Source organism: Salvia miltiorrhiza, chromosome 8 (assembly GCF_028751815.1).
Source record: "Salvia miltiorrhiza cultivar Shanhuang (shh) chromosome 8, IMPLAD_Smil_shh, whole genome shotgun sequence".
NCBI lineage: Eukaryota > Viridiplantae > Streptophyta > Magnoliopsida > Lamiales > Lamiaceae > Salvia > Salvia miltiorrhiza.
In genome coordinates this window covers 3,309,870-3,328,965 of record NC_080394.1, presented here as the reverse complement: position 1 = coordinate 3,328,965, position 19,096 = coordinate 3,309,870, and the positions used below count along the sequence as shown (strand labels likewise).

The 19,096-nt window shown below is 35.2% G+C and overlaps 5 protein-coding genes across 11 annotated transcripts; 1 reads left to right on the top strand and 4 right to left on the bottom strand.

The window, feature by feature from the left end:
• Positions 1-502: 502 nt before the first annotated feature.
• On the bottom strand, positions 503-3,047 carry LOC131000056 (uncharacterized). The gene is made up of 3 exons (XM_057925816.1): positions 2,888-3,047; positions 2,652-2,753; positions 503-947 (listed from the first exon to the last, which is right to left on the bottom strand). Exons 1-3 carry the CDS (start codon positions 2,906-2,908, stop codon positions 831-833), a joined length of 240 nt encoding a protein of 79 aa, XP_057781799.1. The 5' UTR covers positions 2,909-3,047; the 3' UTR covers positions 503-830.
• A 1,494-nt stretch (positions 3,048-4,541) lies between these two features.
• LOC130997138 (proline-rich receptor-like protein kinase PERK10) lies at positions 4,542-5,042 on the top strand. Its single transcript, XM_057922398.1, has one exon. It carries the CDS (start codon positions 4,542-4,544, stop codon positions 5,040-5,042), a length of 501 nt encoding a protein of 166 aa, XP_057778381.1.
• A 609-nt stretch (positions 5,043-5,651) lies between these two features.
• LOC131000053 (putative B3 domain-containing protein Os04g0347400) lies at positions 5,652-8,389 on the bottom strand. 3 transcript variants are annotated; one of them, XM_057925811.1, is made up of 6 exons: positions 7,329-8,389; positions 6,550-6,828; positions 6,435-6,519; positions 6,274-6,357; positions 6,075-6,190; positions 5,652-6,006 (listed from the first exon to the last, which is right to left on the bottom strand). In XM_057925811.1, exons 1-6 carry the CDS (start codon positions 7,395-7,397, stop codon positions 5,752-5,754), a joined length of 888 nt encoding a protein of 295 aa, XP_057781794.1. In that variant the 5' UTR covers positions 7,398-8,389; the 3' UTR covers positions 5,652-5,751. The 3 variants fall into 3 exon arrangements, with proteins under 3 accessions (XP_057781794.1, XP_057781795.1, XP_057781793.1); XM_057925812.1 differs by lacking the exon at positions 7,329-8,389 and adding an exon at positions 7,100-7,263 and having other exon boundaries at positions 5,654-6,006; XM_057925810.1 differs by having other exon boundaries at positions 5,657-6,006; positions 7,305-8,386.
• A 1,174-nt stretch (positions 8,390-9,563) lies between these two features.
• On the bottom strand, positions 9,564-11,634 carry LOC131000054 (uncharacterized). Of its 3 annotated transcripts, XM_057925815.1 has the most exons (7): positions 11,493-11,606; positions 11,419-11,451; positions 11,223-11,328; positions 10,927-11,134; positions 10,340-10,515; positions 9,947-10,238; positions 9,564-9,768 (listed from the first exon to the last, which is right to left on the bottom strand). In XM_057925815.1, the coding sequence occupies exons 3-7, from the start codon at positions 11,302-11,304 to the stop codon at positions 9,702-9,704; spliced, it is 825 nt and encodes a 274-aa protein (XP_057781798.1). In that variant the 5' UTR covers positions 11,305-11,328; positions 11,419-11,451; positions 11,493-11,606; the 3' UTR covers positions 9,564-9,701. The 3 variants fall into 3 exon arrangements, with proteins under 3 accessions (XP_057781798.1, XP_057781796.1, XP_057781797.1); XM_057925813.1 differs by having other exon boundaries at positions 11,419-11,634; XM_057925814.1 differs by having other exon boundaries at positions 11,223-11,320; positions 11,419-11,612.
• Positions 11,635-12,203: 569 nt separating this feature from the next.
• LOC131000052 (uncharacterized) lies at positions 12,204-15,074 on the bottom strand. Of its 3 annotated transcripts, XM_057925809.1 has the most exons (9): positions 14,782-14,943; positions 13,834-14,254; positions 13,766-13,791; positions 13,526-13,691; positions 13,151-13,451; positions 12,998-13,070; positions 12,817-12,907; positions 12,672-12,751; positions 12,204-12,596 (listed from the first exon to the last, which is right to left on the bottom strand). In XM_057925809.1, exons 1-9 carry the CDS (start codon positions 14,878-14,880, stop codon positions 12,402-12,404), a joined length of 1,452 nt encoding a protein of 483 aa, XP_057781792.1. In that variant the 5' UTR covers positions 14,881-14,943; the 3' UTR covers positions 12,204-12,401. The 3 variants fall into 3 exon arrangements, with proteins under 3 accessions (XP_057781792.1, XP_057781790.1, XP_057781791.1); XM_057925807.1 differs by having other exon boundaries at positions 13,766-14,254; positions 14,782-15,074; XM_057925808.1 differs by having other exon boundaries at positions 13,157-13,451; positions 13,766-14,254; positions 14,782-15,074.
• Between the last annotated feature and the right edge of the window lie 4,022 nt (positions 15,075-19,096).

Sequence of the window (19,096 nt, the reverse complement as noted above, 5' to 3'; positions counted from 1 at the left end):
TATTATTTCGTTGCCAAATTTTGTATAATTGGACATTTTTTTGGTAAATGCTGAAAATTGTAAGTTTTTAAATATAAAACAAAAGATATAAACATTTTCTAGAAAATGGTACAAATTGAAGAAACAAAAATGCATTTCAAGATGAGGGAATGTCGGTAATTTAGCTAGAAAAACACAAAACAGAGCACCAATGATTCAGGGCAACTCAACAACTCACCACCACATCATAAGGCCCATAAAGCAGGAACAAAGAAAATGCAAATCCATAATGATATACCTTTACTTATACACTAATATATAGTAACATATATATATATATACATAAATGAAGACTGCAACAAGCTCAAATCATTACCAGTATTACATAGTCATGATAGCATTGCGTCTCATAGACTGACTGATAACAGACATAAAAAAACAACCTTATCTTAGAGAAAATCATAGCCCCAACATGAGAAAAGGAAGAGAATAAAAATTCAAGTGATAAGGCGATCACAGGAGCTATACCAATATAATATCACTGACTTTATATGTCTTCAACCTAAGGAAGGCATAATGGCCCAGAATACGGGTTGTACGTCCGCGGAAAATACAACGGGGTCAATCGAACACTAAAACAAACACGTTAGACTGCAGCAAAAGACTCTTGTATTCGGAAAAAAGAAATGTACATATGCTACACGGTACATCCCAGTAAAGAAATATCCAGGAAGATTCAGGAAGCAACAAATAAGCCGGAGCTTGGGAGATGGAAGGACCCATGGCAGTTGCCATCTTAGATAACCAAGAAAACCTTCTGAGAGTTGCCTAGCAATAGCATGGGAGCATTCCTACCATCCACGTGAGCTTAGATACTCAATCATCGGTCCAAATGTGTTATCCACAGATTTATTCCACATGTGTGCAAACTCTTGGCGAGACTTCCGCCCAAAAATAGGCTCTGTTGGCTGAAACGTAGTTGAAACAGAGGTTCAGGTCACATAAAAGCAATAGAACCACTCTACCAACCATGAGATTTGGAATAGCTAACAAGGTAAAAAAAGGTTTAGTCAATGATTCCAAAACTAGCACTTACCTAAGCCCATTGGATTCTTGACATGTCTATTCATCTAGATAATTGCATCATGTACATAAACAAAGGGGTAGCATGTCCATAATTGTTAAAAAAAAAAAAAAAAGAGTGGCAAGTATATACCAAGTCAAATGACAACATGTAAAATATTCTATTACTACTTAGGAAGTTGATCAAATTTCATTTGAGAGAAGAATAAGAGGAACATAGAGAGTGAAACCACAAAATTATTCATTTTATTAAGAAAATACTCTCTCCATCCCTGAAACATCTTCATAAGGGGAGACGGCACGGATTTTAATAGAAGTTAATTGTATATTTGATGAGTGGAGAAGATATCCCACAAATTAGAAAAAGTGATGATAGTGACTAATGGACCAATTAAAATGAAAAGTGGTTGTGGGTCCATTTGTGGCAATTGGAGTAAATATGTGAGAATTGTAAGGGTAATAGTTCGTGGAATTGTTTCCAAAAATGGGCTACGAATATATTTTGGGGATGGACGAAAATGGAAATGAAGGAAGATGTTTCAGAGACGGAGGGAGTATTACATTGTAATGATATTTTTGTTCTAACAAGAAATTTGTGTTGTAATCTAATTTACAAAATTTGGCTTAGTCAAAGGAAACAATAGTCCAATCATTTTTGCACATGTTAGACTAGCATGCCAGATTTCCTAATCATAACTAAAGTATCACCGATAACTTAGGGACCTAGTTTCAACCATGCTACAAACAGTTCATGAACAAAACAAACCTTGCTAGTATGTATGAACGACTTATCTAGTAAGGAACATCTCTTTTCTTAATCCATCTCTTACTCAAAAGAAAATCTAAATTAAAAAGGTTGCCCCCTCTACGTAGAGATCTATAAAAGGCAGTAAAAAGATGGATAATCACCTGTAGGCTGTAAGTTTATTTTGTAGCGACTATTAAAGAAATTCAATGCAGCGTTGTGGAACTCAAACATTTAATAAAATGTTAACTCCGACCTCTTCATGCCACACAGAGCAAGCAATATTATAGGTTCATCACAATATAACTATGCCTTTCCCATACCTGGAATCAAACTTTGTTAGTCTTATTTTCTGAGGAAGAGATGTAGCTGCTTTGGAACATGACCAAAGACTGTTTGCAGAATTATTGAAAGAACAATTGTACTACTAACATTAACACAAAACTCAGTTTTTCATCCTATTAGGATGAACTACCTCTGATCTCTCTCTCTCTCTCCACTCCCCACAAGGAATTAGCCGAATTATGGTCGCATCTCCCATTTATAATTTTTCAAATAAGAGCATAAAAGAAAAATCAACAGTTATTTGTAAGTTTGTAGCTCCCAGATCAATTTTCACAAAACTAAAGCCAACCCACTCATGGAAGGAAGACAATTAGGGCACACAATCAACTAACCCCAATCAAGCAATCAACGGAATACAGCTCTGTTTCACAACCCAAATTATCCTACGCTCGACCAACATTGGCACAATTAACCGATTCTATCATTCCGGCAGCTCACAGTTAAACAAAAACAAGGAAATGGAAATCCATGGGAACTAGTCAGCTACAGAATTTGTTACCTGATGTTCATAGCGATGAATGGATTCATAGATGCTTCGACGCTGCTCAAAAACAAAGACACCGGTTAAGATGCTCCCTAGCGCCGCACCCAATAGACGCTCCTGCGCATATATACATACACACACACAAATAAAAAATGCAGAAACGATACGTGTGAAAACTATACACACAAAATGCCGAAATTGATGGGATAATTTTGATAAAAACAAGTACAACGAGAAACAAAAAGAAAAACCTGAGATAGAACGCTGATCATCGTTCCAAGGTATTGAGATTATGATAGGAAGAGGAAAACCTGCTTTGGATTTTGAAGGGATTGATAAAGGAGAGGAATTGATTAATTATGCTACGCTTTTGTTCTTGATCGTAAAATGGGCTTTTGGATTAAGCCGTATTGGGCCGAGGCCCATGTTTTAATCTCACATCAATGTGTGTGTGTGTGTGTGTTTTTTTCAATATTTGTATCATTTTTATTAGGATTTCTATAATTTTACTTTTTCAAGAAAATATAAATCAAGAAAAATTAATTGACAAGTATAATTTTAAAATAAATAGTAGTATATCTTAAATTGAGCGGTTCAAATTTCAAATTTATTTTACTTAGAAGATGCGTAAATTGGTTGGAGAGTCAGCTGAGATCACAAAAAAGTGAATGGGGAGAAAATGGCAGCCAATCAACCATAAATGCCCCACGTGCTTCGGACATTCTAGTCTAGATGAAATTAATTAAATTATTCTTACATATTTTTATATATTCTGCAATATTTTTTTATTAAATTATGCCTATTTTAATTTATTTATTTTTCTTATTAAAACTCTACTCCTTTACTTTATCTATTTTTTAAAATATAATTTCGATTTTAACAACTGATAATATGACCAAAAAATTAGAGAGTCGATCAAAAAAAGTAGCCTCCGTCTTATAATTATATGTACACTTTTTTTGACACAAATTTTAAGAATATACATTTAAGTGAGTCGTGAACACAAGAATGAACACAATAAAAAAAATATATTTTGCAGGGACGTTTGTCGTTTGATTAGATAAGATTGATTTGATTGGATATGTGATCAAATAATTCACTCTACATTAAGGTAATAAATAATCACCCAATTAATTGATTAAATGCAAGTTGAATTATCAATCGCAGACTCAATAATGCAATCTAAACATAAGCTTTTTCATTAAGGTGAATTATTTTATGAATAGTGCTTTCTCACATACTCAATCACACAATGCTTTCTCACTTAAATCAAATACTTCCTCCGTCCCACAAGAGTGTGCATCACTTTTGATAGCAAATGTTTTAATAAAATATTAGATGAGTGTATTGAAAATTAAAAAAATTATTCTTTTAAGTATACAATAAGAATAAAAAATAAGAAGTTAGTAATGAGATAATGTCTAAAAATAACAAATACGCACTCTCATGGAACGTCCCAAATTAGTAAAATATGCACACATTTTTAGGACGAGCCAATGAAGATTTAAAAAAAAAAAATACTGCAGTTGGTAAGAAAAATTAATATTTTAAGAAGATACAGTAAAAAACAAAAATAATTAAATAAAATAAATTCCCTTACCTTAGATTATATATAAACAAGATAAAACAAAACTCCCCTCCGCTGCTCACGCCACCATTCCATTCCCATCTCCAATTTAATCCCATTCTCATCCCACCTTCTCTCTCTCTCTCTCTCTCACACACACACACACATACACAGAGACAGCTCCACATTTCTCTCAGATCTTCCATTTTCGCAAAGATCTCTCACCTTTTCCTCATTACTCGTTTTCTTACTCAGATCCCCAGCTCACTCTCTCTCTCATCCAGTCAATTACTATTCCACTCACATTCAAAATCCAATCCACCTCCCAGATCTCATCCATGGCGTCGATTTCCCCTCTGCATCTCGTCTTCTCACTCCTCCTCTTCACTTACCCCGTCCTCTCCGATCACTCGCCGTCGCATGCTCCTTCTCAACCTCCGCATCCGCCCGCCGACGAAATCTCTCCGCCCCCGGCCTCCCCAGCCTCCGCGCCTTCACCCGCCCACTCCTTCTCCTCACCTCCGGCGCCGCCGCCCTCAGATCTCGACTCACACTCACCTTCTCCCGCACCGACTCCGGACAGCGAGTCTCCCTCCCACTCTCCCGCGCCGGCAGCGGACACCGGAGACATCAAGCGCGAGACTCAGCCCAATGCGGCTGATTTGGACAGCAACGGCGAGTCATCCGGCGGAATGAGCAGCGGGCAGAAAGCCGGCGTGGCGGTCGGAGTGATCGCCGGAGCGTGCGTAGTCATCGCCGGCGTGGTGGTGTACAAGAAGCGGCAACAGAATATCCAGCGGTCGCAGTACGGGTACGCCGCCAGGAGAGAGATTCTGTAGAGTGAGAATTTCAGATACGTATTTGATCAGAGTCATCATCATATATACGAATTTAAGAGCTTCTTTGTATTACTGAATATTTTTTTCCCCCAATAAATATGTTATTTGATTGATTGAATGATTTGTTAATTCATTACTGCTTATTTAGAAGGATTTGTTGCTAAGTTTTTGCAGCAATATGTTAATCTCATATACAATTCTTACATTTTATGATCCTGTTACATGTATGTGAGATGTTGGATCTAAGGGCATTTTTTATAATTTTTCTTTTTTAAAAAAATATACCTAACTATAATCTGATTAATCCTAATTAATTAAGAAATTACAAAATATAATGTGGTTGGTAGAACTCTTGTGGTGTTTCGTTGCGATGAAAAAAAATGTGGTTAAATCATCATTTATCATTGATGAGTGACATTTATATCTCCAACCAAATTTTCATTTCCATGAAATACCCTTTTGTGGAAGAAATGGAATTTTCTATTATGGCATGAAATTAGGGATTTTGTTAAACATCCACTTTTAAATTATGGAATTATTCCAAGGGGTTTTGCAAATAAAACCACAAATTATTTTGAAATTGTAATTTTAACGCGACTTTTGAAATATAGTGATTTAAATCACTACCTTTTCAATTTTTACAATTTCGTCTCCTAATATTTAAAATTAATTCATGCGTGACAACCAAAGATAACACCCTAATACGCGTTTACTTAACGACATCAACAACACGAACGAGCATGCAGAGGGTGCGGGCGTCTTGTTGCACGAACTCACAGATGCAGATGTCGTCGGGGCCTATGCCGTTAGCGTCGCACAATCTCTTCCATCCGCGCGTGCACCACACGCGCCCGTCTTTCCACTTCTTGATCATGCTCTCCCATCTCCTCCCACTTGCATCCTCCATCAACATTCTTGACTCAATCTTGAGCTTCCCCTCTTCTATCAAATGATTTGGGATGTGCTACAACATCACCACTCATCAAATCATATATACAGTTGATTGGATCAAATAAAAACCCAGTTTATTACCAGCTCGTTCTTGCGCGATTTTCTTGATCTCGACACAAAATAAGGATTTTTGGGTCGGATGGCCCGGCCCGATCCGAAGATGTCGTGTCCGTAGTAATCGTTTATATCATGCCTCACTGCATATATACACACCACATGCAGTGAATAATGATCCAAACATATATAAATGTAACAAATATTTTGGATAGAAAAGACTAACAAGAAGAAGATGATGGTGATGATCTTGACTTGGATTCCTTCATCTTCATCTCTATTTCCTCTTCTTCAACTCTTCTTTTGGAAGCTTCACATCAACTAGGAATCATTCAAAAGGGAGACAAACATCTATGCATTATTTGATCTCATAATCTCAAAACTTACATGTATGGATTGAGCTTAAGCCCTTGTTAGATTTGGCTTTGTTCTTGCTCATGCAAACTACTTCATAATCCTCGTCCTCGTCCTCGTCCTCATCCTCATCCTCATCCTCATCCTCATCCTCATCCTCGGCATCCTCTTTCACTCCGAATTTTTGACAAGCGTCGCGTCCAAACAGTCTGAAGTCGAGCAATTCGCCGTGCTTGTATTCGAACGCCACAACATCATTGGGCTCCAAATCATTTTCAAGATAAAATTGAGGCCACCCCTTGTCAAAATAGAAGCCATTTTCACCTCTTTCCACCTCTACTGTCCACAATTTTTTGTGGGCATCTCTGAGGGTAACTCTGCTGCCTAGAACTCCTTGCATCTTTGCAACACTATCTGGAGGGAATTCCTGCATAAATTTTCAAATACATTTCCTCAATTAACAGTTTGAGCATTCCTTCAAAGAAAACAGAAATCTAATAAATTTAACCAACTCCAACTGTTTAGTTCATTCATAATGAGAGGGATTTATATCTGTTGATTCAAGAAAAGACTGAATTTTTCAAACTCCAAGATGGATTTGGATAGAAAAAAGAAAGGGAAAGTTTCACACACACACACACACACACACACACACTGGAGATCCAAAATTAGTGACTTAAAACAGAGGAGGAGACAACCTTAATATCACAATCTTGTTTGATTTGAAAATGTTGGGGATTCAACCTATTGATTTTTCTTCATACTTATAATTATCAGTCTTCTTGAGCTTCTGCTAATTCAGCATTCCTCCCACAGATTCTTGGTTTATGAAAAATAAATCCCTCAAAAAAAAAAAAGAAGAGTAACCTAAAAAACGAGCAGGAAAGAAAAGAAGCATAATACCATTTTTTGAGATGTTGAAATGACCTTGAAGAAGCTTAACTCCTCTTCCATTGGGAGAGATTTGGCAACATGACTTCTTCTGCTCCTCTTCATATGTGTGTGTGTGTGAGAGAGAGAGAGAGTTTGAAAAGCTGTGATCAAGTTTTCTTTTTTCCATGCAGAAAAAAGGTAAGCATAGGGTAGTAATCAAGTTTTCTTTTTTTTCTAAAAATAAGAACCAATCAATTAAATTACTGAAACTAGTTGGAGTCCCACACAGAGCTTGGTCGATTTCTCATAAAAGTATATCTCCAAAAAAAAAAAAAAACTTATTTATAAGTAGATTATTTTTTTAATGTGCAAACAGATACATAATGACTCAAGTTTATATTCCATTTTATCCTGCTTTCGTTTCCATTTCAAATAGACTCTCCTCTCTCTCTCTCTCTCTCTCTCAGGAGGAGTTGAATCATCACATCACAGAATTCAAATGCCAGAAGCAAGAGAAACAAGAGTGTCAACTCATAAACAGAAAAATCCCCTCCAAGTCTTAAAAAAGAAAAAGATAAATCAAATCAAAGGAAAAAAGCACAATTCCTAATACCAATCAAGAACTATTAACAGTTGAATTTACTTACAAAAATAATTAACAAGCCAAAAACCACAGTGACATAAACAGCAAAAACAACTAAAATTCGAGAAAACATCTTACAAAAAGTTATGAATGAATGATGGTAGAAGGAGCTTCCTTGAAATTAAATTTGTAGAAAAATAGAAGCAGAATATGGGAATCATATAGTTTCAAGAATAGTGATAAGAGCATCCGCAGCGCTGGTGTCGAGCGCCGCGTCGATCCGGGTCGCTGGAGGGGCTGCCGCGTTGGAGACCTCGGCTGGGTCGAAGCCGCGGCGAAGCTTAGCACCGGTGCTTGGGGGGAGATAGGGGTAATCGTGCGTTCCACGCGCGATTAAACAAAAAAAAGAAAAATGCTGTGAAGAGGACGAAGGCTGTGAAGAGCAAGAAATTAGATGGGGGAGAAAAAGAGAAGCAAGTTGCAGAGAAGAAAAAAAGTGGGCTGGGTGGGGAAGAAGGAAGAAAAAAAGCGGTGGGTGGGGTGGGGTGGGGTGGGGTAGGGCTTTTAAAATTTTCTTTTTCGATTTTGATTTTAATTTTAATTTTTGTTTTTTTAAATTATGTAATATTTTTTTATTGTAATGTTTGAATTTTATTTTTAATAAAAATTTGAAATTTTAAAATTAAAGTGTAGAATTGGGGATTTTTTTAAAAAAATTGGATTTGAAGAGCACATTTGGTCTCGTTTTGGTCCGATTGAGCCCTAGAAAATTATTGTAATTTTTTTTTATTATTATTGTATTTAAATTATGTCTTTAAATTATTGTAATGTAGAATTTTAATTTTAATAAAATTTAAATTTTAAAAATAAAAATGTAGAAATATGAATTTTATGGAAATAGGGATTTAAGCACCCCTCTAAGCAACAAGCATTGTGGATGCTCTACCTGATAAGCTCACAAAATTTACTACTCCGCCATCTTTACATTGCTAGCCATACAAAATTCTCAACAAACATTTTTGGGCTCTGCATATATTACATTCGTGGCCCTACACTTTTGTTTTATTATACTTTGGCCCACTGGTTCTTTTATGTGGTTTTGGCAGTTTATGTTTCTTCCTAATTGATTTGTCAAAAAAAAAAATGATTTCTTCCTAAATTTGTTCCTTGTGTTGTGTATCAATGAAGTGAAACTAATAATGACGAAATTTTATTACAATTGGAAGTTCAAGATTGCAGTGTTTTGTAAGACAAAGCTAGAGGATCAATTTGTCACAAATGAAAGTTTAGGTACTATATTGCAATTTTCAACAAATGAATTCAGACAATTTTTGTAATAAATTATAGCTAGAAATTCATTGCATTCCATGCTACGATCTTGGCAGTTTTATTGTGAGTAAAATTCTTTAATTTAGTAATATGCAACTTCAAAGCAAATTAGACTACAAAAAATTTGGGCAAATATAACCAATCATATACTGTATTATGGGGTCATTCGTATCTAACTATTAATTCTAAGTAATGACTATTTGATTTTATGATAAGACTTTATTTTATGAGTTGAACATTACAAAGCTCGTATATTTTCTTTGGTATTGACCTATAAATACCCGAACTTTTTGCATTTTCTGATTTTGCATCTCAATTTTAAAATCTGCCTATAAATACCCGAACTTTATATTCTTTCTAATTTTACACCCAACGAATTTTAACCCCCAAGTCGTTGCTATCATGGCATTTTGTACAGAATTTCATTAGAATACATGATAAAACATGAAGAGAAGAGTAATACTACAATATAATCAAAGTGAAAAACATATCACATGTGGAAATTGTGAATGTAGTTATGAGACACTAATTTCTTCTACTAGAGCATATCTCTCAAGAATTGCAATTGTCTCCTCCTTGGCACTGCCAAAATCAAACATATGAAGAAGATATAAGAATATGTATGCTATTATACTCGTCACAAAAACTCGTATAAGACTGTCTGACGGATCAAGTATTCGGATCCAATGGCACATTTGTAATTTCAAAAGTGTCTTGGATCCGAGTCTTGACCCGCCAGACGGGGAAATAGGACGTTTACCTTCCCGGTCTGAGAATCTTAAACTCTCCCGGTTTAGTAAGATCAACGACTGTCGATCCTGCACGCCCCGATGGAAGCAGTCCGCCGTTGTAAATGCACGCACAATGCTGCCAAAGGTTCTCAAAATCTTTCACATCTACACTACTAGGCTGCCCGCTAAGATTAGCGCTCGTGAGGGCCAGGGCGCTCCGTGAACCACGAGCAATTAGCCGAATGAAATCACAGTCGGGCACTCTTACACCTATGCTGTCCAGCCCAGGATTTAAAGACTTTTCAAGGATGCTTGAATCCCCTAAAACATAATTATACACAGTGTAGGAAATGCATCAACCACAACAACAGCAATCAAGAATGTTCAACAAACTCATAGTGACTAATGAAAGTGTAACGTACCTCGTCTTAGAACCACTGTCACTGGTCCGGGAAGCAGCGAATCAAGCAACCCGAGAGGCAAATGGTGAGTGGTGGCGAAACGTTGTATATCTTGAACATCCCCAACACAAATAGCTAGAGGGCTAGTATGCTTTCGGCCTTTGATCTCGTATATTCTGTGAACAGCTTCCATCGAGCTGCAACGTACAGCAGTCAAAGATAAACAATCACAAACACATTTCCTTCCCTTTCTAATTCTTTATCACCATATTTCATAGAAGATATCATCAACATCATTTCTAAGCCTACAATTTCATAAACAAAGGAATCAAGTATACTTCCACATTAGTGCAAACAGAATGCACAAAAACAGTAATTACTCAATCAATCCCTACACATACAAAATCAACATCATTTCTAAGCGTACAATTTCATAAACAATACTTCCAAGTTCCACATTAATGAAAACAGAATGCACAAAAACAGTAATAACTCAATCAATCTCAAACAATCCCTCTAAAAAAATTCAAAAAGTAGTTTTGAAACCACAGACATCAAGAATTGGAGAAGTCCGATAAATCTAAAGAATATGGAATTTAGGGAGATACCAAGCATCACAAGCAAAGCCGTAGAGGGTGTCAGTTGGCACAGCGATCACTTTTCCGGCCTTGACAGCTTCGATCGCATCTGCCGCATAATCTGCAGTTGCCGGCCGCACTAAGCCCGTTGCCGTATTCTCCAAACTCCAAGCCATCGCAGTCGCGATACTTCTCCTACTTGGAGAAGTAGGCAGGAATTGCAGCCTCCGCACCCCTTCTGCGCAAACGAATTGCTAGGCATTTAATCAAACATGTGCACTTCATAACACAATATGCACATCGGTAGAGAGAGAGAGAGAGAGTACGTGTGGAGTGTTGAAAGAGAGAGGTGAAGAGAAGGGGCAGAGATTGGGCCTCGGCTAATTTCGTCGGAGCTGCAAATCTCATCAGATTTCAGCCTTGCCTGCTTCACTGAACTCAGAAATAATTATATTCAACTCGTACGCGTTGGGAAATGGTGAAACCGAGTTTCATAAGAAGAAGCAGAAGAGAAAAGCTTACAGAGACCAATGCTGACTTCGACAAAGAGATAGAGGAACCTGAAAAAGCTCTAAATCTTTCAACGAAAACTAAGAAGAATGCGAAGGAGTCCAAACCGCCGGCGGCAGCGGCGGCGGCGGAGGAAGGGCGTCGATTTTGAGGATTAGGGATTGGAATTTAGAAATTGCGAGCATTATAGACCTATAGACTGAGAAGTAATAATCACGTTGGATTTCCACGCATATTAAAAAAAAATACAATTAAATATTATTGTAATTGTAATACTATAAATTAGAACAAATTACTTCCAATTAAGATTTATAATTTGAGTTAAATTTTAGTAATGCCAATTTCAATTATATTTAATTGAAATTACAATTTTAGTGCGACAGCCGGATTTTTTAAAATTGAAATACCAATTAATTAATTAATGAAATAAACTAATGTATAGTATTTCTCATTAATTAATTAAAGAAAGAAACGAATATGAATTATAGTATATTACAAGAGGGAAGGTTCATCTAGTATTCTAAATTCTAATGTACCATTTTACCTTTCATGTACCTAACTTTTTAGTTATAAAATTGCACTTTCCCCTTAAAAAAAATCTATTGTACCACTTCAAAAAAATAATAAAAAATAAAATAAAATCTAGTTTACCATTGTAATTTTGGTGCCTTTTTTCCCCCTCATGTCATCTTTTATATTAAATTTTTTTATCATACTATTATCAATACATGTCACGCGTATAAAATAATACTACAAATATACACATGACATGTAATGGTGAAATGAAACACGAAACATAATATGAAACTATACTCCAATTCAACAAAAACTATGGGAAAAATTTAAACTAATTGAGCAAATGCATAATAAAACTCCCTCTCTACACTAATACAAAATTCCTCATCACCAAATTCTTGTTTAAGCTAAGTATACATCACAAAATTAAACATCTAAACACATATATAACAACTCCTCTCCTAACTCAAACCAAAACCTCAGTAACTCCCACTAAAAGTTTCTGGATTCTCATGCTGCTGAGGGGGCTGGTGGGGGGGCTGGTGAGGGGGCCGGGCAGCGTCTCGTCTCCTCTTCCACCTCATCACCTCCACGATGATCGAGCTGCCACTCATCGCCACGCCAAATCCAGCAAATGTGGACAGCAGGATGGCCAGAACTGCTTGCACGCGAACCTGCAAACGTTGGCCTAATCAAACTTCTGTTTTTTCAAGAAGAAAATCTGCTGATATCAGACAAGTTTTCTATACCAAGTTGTAGAAGATATGAGCAGAGAGAACCACAAGGGCGAACTGCGTTGATGCATACACCCAAACGAACCTTCTCTTCACTGCAAAAAAGCACGTCGCGTTAGCCTTCTCTTCAACATCATCTTGCTTCATATACATGACTTACCCATAGTTGAAGATGTCATGGATGCAAGGAGGCCTAGCACACAAGAGAATGGAAGTGATATCGCGATTGCACTGCTTCCCATTTTAGCAACCTGCAGATGAAGTGAAGAACAGATTCATGAGCACAGAATCATCTCAAAATCCATAGATAAACACAGTGAATTAGTGGAAGTAGGCCTTACCAGAAGCTGCTCAAGAAAGCAGAAGTAGGCCAGCATACTCACAATCACAAGAATAGGCACCTCATGCCAAACTCTGCAATAAACAAGCATTTTTAGCTCATTGTGTTTGTGTGATTCAAGAAAAAATCAGTTATAACATGAAGGTGTGCTTGCCTGTACCCATTGATCTCCAAATCCGAGTAGCTATTCACGGCTGCAGTGCGATTTATGCAGCTTTGGATACGTAGAAGTGTGACGGGCAGGTTCCTAACTTCTTGCTTGCAAACTTCACAAGTCTTGTTCCCTTTGAGGGCAAACCATTTCACTGCACATTCTTGATGAGCCAGAGCAAGTTCACCTTTGCAGCTGCACTCCATTTTGAGGGTCTCTCCACCTTCACATAGTTCAACAAGGCAAATCCTACAAACAGCTTCCTCTTCAGGTATATCTTCACCATTGGCTTCATCACTTTTCTCTGCAAATCAAGAAAACTCCACAGATAAGCATAAAAATCTATGAATTTTTTAGTACTCAAAGATAGAAAACTACCATCATCTACACTTGTGGTGTCTGCTGCTTGATCTTGGCCATCCTTGGCCACCACCCTAGGTGTGGATGGGATGATACGAAAGAAAGATTCCATTTTTCGCGTGCCCTTTTCTTTTCTGATCACTGGGACAGAAAGTGACCTCGACATGCGCCTAACTCCTTTTCCCTACAAGATATAATGAAAACCATAGATCAGTCCTGTTTTGGGATTGAAATGAAGGAATTCTTGAAGAGCCTTACATCATCTGGTGCAGGAGGGAAGTTTGGATTCCCATTTCCACCATGGCAAGAGCCCGGATTGGAGCTTGCTATGGGGGTGACAGGCAACGAGCACGCCCTCATCGCCCTAGGAGTGAACATCTTTGAGAATGACCATGATCTTGACATGGATGAAGTGACTGAATCATTGCTGGCCGCCTTGTCAGCAGCGTCTGAAGTGGAAGCTCGTTGCTTGAAGCCTATCTTGGGCAGGAGACTCCGGATGGATGGCCTGCCTCGCGTTGAGGAAGGCCCGGGTGATCCATATGGCCTTGAACCAGAAGGACTAGGTGTGAGGAGGAAGTTCACTCTCTTGGGGGTGGGAGTTGGTGTGGCTGCCGGCATCTTTATTTGAACGAATTCTTGGCGAGATACCTCCAATGATCTGCTAGGTATCTCCAAGAATAGGTTGGATTTTCTCCACTGTTTGCTGTTTGATGTTTCTTCAGCCATTTCCAAAGATTTCTCCAGCTGAGGAATGGAACACAAGTTTGATTCCTTATAAGATGATCATGCAATTGCAAGCAAGCAGAGAAGTTTGAATCTAAGTGAAAGTTAAATAATTGGATAGAATAAAAGATTATTTGATAGTAGAAAAATGATGATCTTGAACCCAACAAAAGAGCTTCACTCTGCCACTGCAGCTGGTTTCTCAACCAGCCCTTTTTCTTGCAAAATCACAACTTGTTATCTGAAGACAGTTGAAAAATAATGAATATACACTTTCTTACAAAAACAAAAACAAAAACAAAAACAAAGTTGTTGAGTACACTTTCTTACAAAAACAATGTTAGAATAGATGATGATGCAGCATAATATGATTGTCTGAGAATAAAGTAAAAGAAAAAAAGAAAAAGATAAAAGCTGGATTGCTTGGACATTGAAGTCCCCAAACTCAAAGCTCAACACCTTTAACAGAGCTTCCAAATTCAAGATCAGCACCAAAAGAGAAGATTTAACAATTTTTTTTTTTAAAAAAAAAAAAAAAAAAAAAAGACCTTGTGAATTGGCACAGCAAGGTGAGGAGGTTGAGATGGAGTAATAGTTGCATCATGAAGCTCATCAACACCCCAGTTTTTGTGTTGTGCATTCATCATTTCATCAAGTGATAAATGGTGCTCCACCACTATGCTTCAACTATATATATATATATATATATATTGATAAATGATAATACAAAGATAATAGTAATAAAGATGAAGGAAGGAAGGGGTTTGGCGCCAGAGGTGTGATGGTGTCTATTTCATAGCACTAGCTAGCAAAGTGCGGCCTCGCTTCACTCTTCACTAAGAGGGTGTTTGGCTAAGCTTATTTTCGAGAGCTTATAGGCAAAGTGCGGCCCCGCTTCACTCTTCGCTAAGAGGGAGTTGGGGCTCTTCTTGGCTTTTGATTTGATATATAATTGGTTACATTTGTTAGTTCAAGATAAAAATAAAAAAATTTATTGGAAGTTTGAGTTATCAAAATGTTTTATTATTAGAGCATAAGAAGAAATATGGTTATGGAATAAAGAGTACTATATATGGGATGCACAAAATATATTTGAGCATTGTATTTGTTGTTTATGAATTTTAGAATCCCATCTTAAATGTTATTTACATGTGTAGTTCATTAAATATTAGACTATTAATAAAGCAAAACATATGTAACAAAAATAGAAATTAAATAGAATTTGAACGCAGATCGTTCCCTAAATTACTACCTCGTCTCATTTCACTTAATTTAATGTTTTTTTGATAAAAGTAAAAGAGTAAGATTATAATATAAAAATATGTGAATTCGTATTTATTTAAGAGTATAATATAGAGTGATTATCTAAAAAGAAAACAAGTTAATTCAAGATGTGTGAAACACTCCAGTTGCTTTCGTTGACCTTGGTCAACCATTAGTGACCTTATTGTATTTGTATGTGCTGGATGTAAATTTCCATATTTATTTATTAATTGTTTGAATTTCAAGGTAGGTAATGAAAAATCCTGCACTGTTGTGCCTACCACACCCCTAATTTTTTTTAAAATTTTTGTCTTTACTTTTGAGAAGGGTCTAAATTATGCCTACTTACTGAAAGATTATACGTGTCCAATATCATAATAAAATGTTTTATATTTAAAAATGATTAAAGAATACTACCAATCATAATAATCACGAGACAAGACCGTTATTTTTACATTCTATAGGATCCGTTAATAACAAAATTAATTAGTACAAAATTAATGAGTTTAATCTCATTGTTCCAACTCCAGCTTTAAAAAAATAAATAAACGAGATTAGTTTTGTGACCTTCTATAAAATATATATATATATATAGTAATAAAATGAACAAAAAATTATAAAATAAAAATAATTCAAAATATCTATATATTGGTGTTGAATTGATCAATACCATAGATATATAATCTAGTGATATTCTTCTTGTTTAATCTTTTTAATGCATAAAGCGTTTTGCATAAATTAGGATGACATCTTATATATATTATTTGATTTTGAAATAATATTTTAGATTGTATCAAAATACATCATGTAAAATAATAAAAATAGAGAAATTGGGCCAAAAAAATATGGAGAATTAGGTTGCCTCCCAACAATGCTTAAGAGGAATAGTAGATGACACAAAGTTGGCCCACTTTTGATTACCACTCAATTTTCCTATTGTTGGGGGAAAAGATGATAATTATCATGTCAATATCAAAGATCATCATATTCTACTATCTATCTCTCCCATTAGAAATAGAAAAGAAAATGAAAACTAAGCTGTATTTAATTTTTGAGGAGTAATCTTTGGTTGGAATTAGATATTATGGCTAGTTTTGGGGAATTGGAAACCTAATCTCTCATTTGGCCTTGTTAGGAATAATGTACCAAATTGATTGAAACTCCTCCACCAAAGAAATGATTGATTTATTTACTATAACTGCAAATAAAATTGAGATTCTCAAAAATATTAATTACAAAATGCATTAGATAAATTCAACCATCAATTGATGATATGTAGTGAAAGTGCATGTAAGAGTTATGCCATGTGAGGAACCAACATCCCACGTTTGGACAAGACATAATGGCACCATTTTCCTTAGGTAACATTACAAAATTGATGTTATTATTTATTTATTTATTATAACTTAATTAGTCAAGGTCTTTTATATAATTATCTGTCAAGTGACTATAAATTAGTCTAAAATAGTTCATCTCATGTGTTTCACAAAGTTTGTGAAATCATTCCTAATTGAAATCATACATATTCTGATTATTCTTGAGCATTACAGTTACAATGAGTGGCTTAACTTTTTTTATAGGTAGGGAAATTCGAGTCAACTCGTGTGTACGTGAGCTGTAACCTAATTTAAAAAAATAAAAATAAAAAATTGGGCTATTAAGATGGGAACTCCATCGAGCTATTGTGATCGAATGATTTAGGTTTAAGAGAGCTTAGATATTAACTACTCCTTCCGTTACAATTATATATGCTTATTTTATTTTTTCGGATGTCCTAAATACATAAATTTTTTCGTAAAAATTAATGTTTTTTAACTCGTTGACTAATATATCATTTTTAATTATTTGATCGACTCCAACTTTAATTCATCATTACATAATAAATATGAATATATTATGAAGTTTACTTGTATATTTTCGTTGAAAAATGTCATGCACCATTCTCTTACTCAAAAATTGTTCGAGGATTAAATAGAAAAGAAGAATCAAACGATCAAATAGAAATATTATATCACTTCATTAATTTTGAACATATACACAAATTTGGTATTTATTAAATTAAATAAATATGTTGAAATCGATGGCAGTGGTAAAAGGGGAATTTTTGCTTTAGCAAACAAAGTCATCATCAGACAAGATTCTGAGATAAGGATTTCAAATGGCCGAGGATTTTTGTGACTCATTATATGTAATAGAATCTCCCAACTACATATTATTTTATGTAAAGCTCAAAATTTAATTTTTTGCAACTTAAAAGTATGTAATTAATGTGTGATTTGGACCTTTGCTTTTTTATTTTTTTATTTTCCCCCCCTTTAAATAATATTGTAGAAAAAGGGATTCTTGCCACCCCACTTTCCACTTACTGAGCAAGTGAGCATCTCTTAATAAGCGCAAGTCCCATTCAAAAAATTCATCATCTTATTTTTAAATAGATAGATATGAAATAAATTGATTATTTAGTGGAGAAATAAAAAGGCAAGTAGGTATTGGATGTACTTATATTTGGACTTATCTAGAAGAAGAAAATGCGTTCCTTTCTGAATTCCAATTAAATACTATACTTCCATCATTTTTGGCTATACAAATTATTATAGGTTGTAATAAATGCACTCCACATTTAAATTATTACTTAATTCATTCAATTAATTTGTCCACTCACAATAAAGATATAATTAAATAAAAAAACATAATACTATATTCGTCTTAAGAAAATACATTTAATATTTTTTTAAAAAAACATAATTTATATGCAATTATTCTATTTTTCTAATTTATTCCACATATTCACAAACATTGAATAAAATTGTTTTAATAAAAGAATATTTTAATACAATTATAATTGAAAATTTGAACTGAATTTTTGAAACATCCATAAAGGACTAATTTAATATAATGAAATATAATATAGTATATTGTGTTTTAAAATATTGAGTAGATTTGACGTCGTGAGATTATCATTTTCAGTCAATGAGTCAAAATTTGGATATAAAATTACCTACCATGTAGAGCCATGTGAATGGTCACCTGCATTCCAACAATAGAAAGCCTAAGTGACCATTAAAAAAAACAAATTGCTTCATATTACCACTTTTTAACCTCAGCAATTAGGAGTTAGGTAAACAGAGGGAAAAACCCATCCATTAATATCTCAATAATTGAAACTTTATAAATAAAATACTCACTTCAACCATGTATAACTAAGACACTAAATGAACAGAACTACTCGTAAACTATTCGAAATATAATTAAAAAAAAAAAGAAACTAGTTCGGAGCTTGATTCGATAGTAAATAAGTTGAGCTCAAGCCTAATTTCGAGCTCGATAATTTTATCGAGTCGAGCTCGAGTCTGACAGCACTCTGATTGTTGAGCTCGCGAATATGTTTAGATTTGCTTGTTTGCGAACATATTTGCGAGCCTGTTCACGAACCTTCAATCGAGCCTCCAATCGAGTTAGTGCACGAACTTTAAATGCGTCGAGCTTGAACTCGAGTAACATATTAATTAAGAAGTTTTTCCTGAATTTTTAATGACTCCGAACTCGAACATCATGTATACGAACATCTAATGAGCCGAGCTCAAGCTCAAGCTCAAGTTC

Bases quoted from the DNA above. Each gene is read 5' to 3' on its own strand.
- LOC131000056 (XM_057925816.1), bottom strand. From the start codon at position 2,908: ATGATCAGCGTTCTATCTCAG. The intron at 2,754-2,887 runs GTTTTTCTTTTT...ATATATGCGCAG, and splicing joins TGATCAGCGTTCTATCTCAG to GAGCGTCTATTGGGTGCGGC. The intron at 948-2,651 runs GTAACAAATTCT...ACTACGTTTCAG, and splicing joins TTCATCGCTATGAACATCAG to CCAACAGAGCCTATTTTTGG.
- LOC130997138 (XM_057922398.1), top strand. From the start codon at position 4,542: ATGGCGTCGATTTCCCCTCTGCATCTCGTCTTCTCACTCCTCCTCTTC.
- LOC131000053 (XM_057925810.1), bottom strand. From the start codon at position 7,397: ATGAAGAGGAGCAGAAGAAGTCATGTTGCCAAATCTCTCCCAATGGAA. The intron at 6,358-6,434 runs GTAAGTTTTGAG...GTTGATGTGAAG, and splicing joins CTTAAGCTCAATCCATACAT to CTTCCAAAAGAAGAGTTGAA. The intron at 6,191-6,273 runs GTTAGTCTTTTC...GTATATATGCAG, and splicing joins ATCACCATCATCTTCTTCTT to TGAGGCATGATATAAACGAT.
- LOC131000054 (XM_057925813.1), bottom strand. From the start codon at position 11,304: ATGAGATTTGCAGCTCCGACGAAATTAGCCGAGGCCCAATCTCTGCCC. The intron at 11,135-11,222 runs GTACTCTCTCTC...TCGTTTGCGCAG, and splicing joins TCTCTTTCAACACTCCACAC to AAGGGGTGCGGAGGCTGCAA. The intron at 10,516-10,926 runs GTATCTCCCTAA...TGTACGTTGCAG, and splicing joins GGCTTTGCTTGTGATGCTTG to CTCGATGGAAGCTGTTCACA.
- LOC131000052 (XM_057925807.1), bottom strand. From the start codon at position 14,880: ATGATGAATGCACAACACAAAAACTGGGGTGTTGATGAGCTTCATGAT. The intron at 13,692-13,765 runs GTAAGGCTCTTC...TATATCTTGTAG, and splicing joins TCCCTCCTGCACCAGATGAT to GGAAAAGGAGTTAGGCGCAT. The intron at 12,752-12,816 runs GTAAGTCATGTA...GCTTTTTTGCAG, and splicing joins CATGACATCTTCAACTATGG to TGAAGAGAAGGTTCGTTTGG.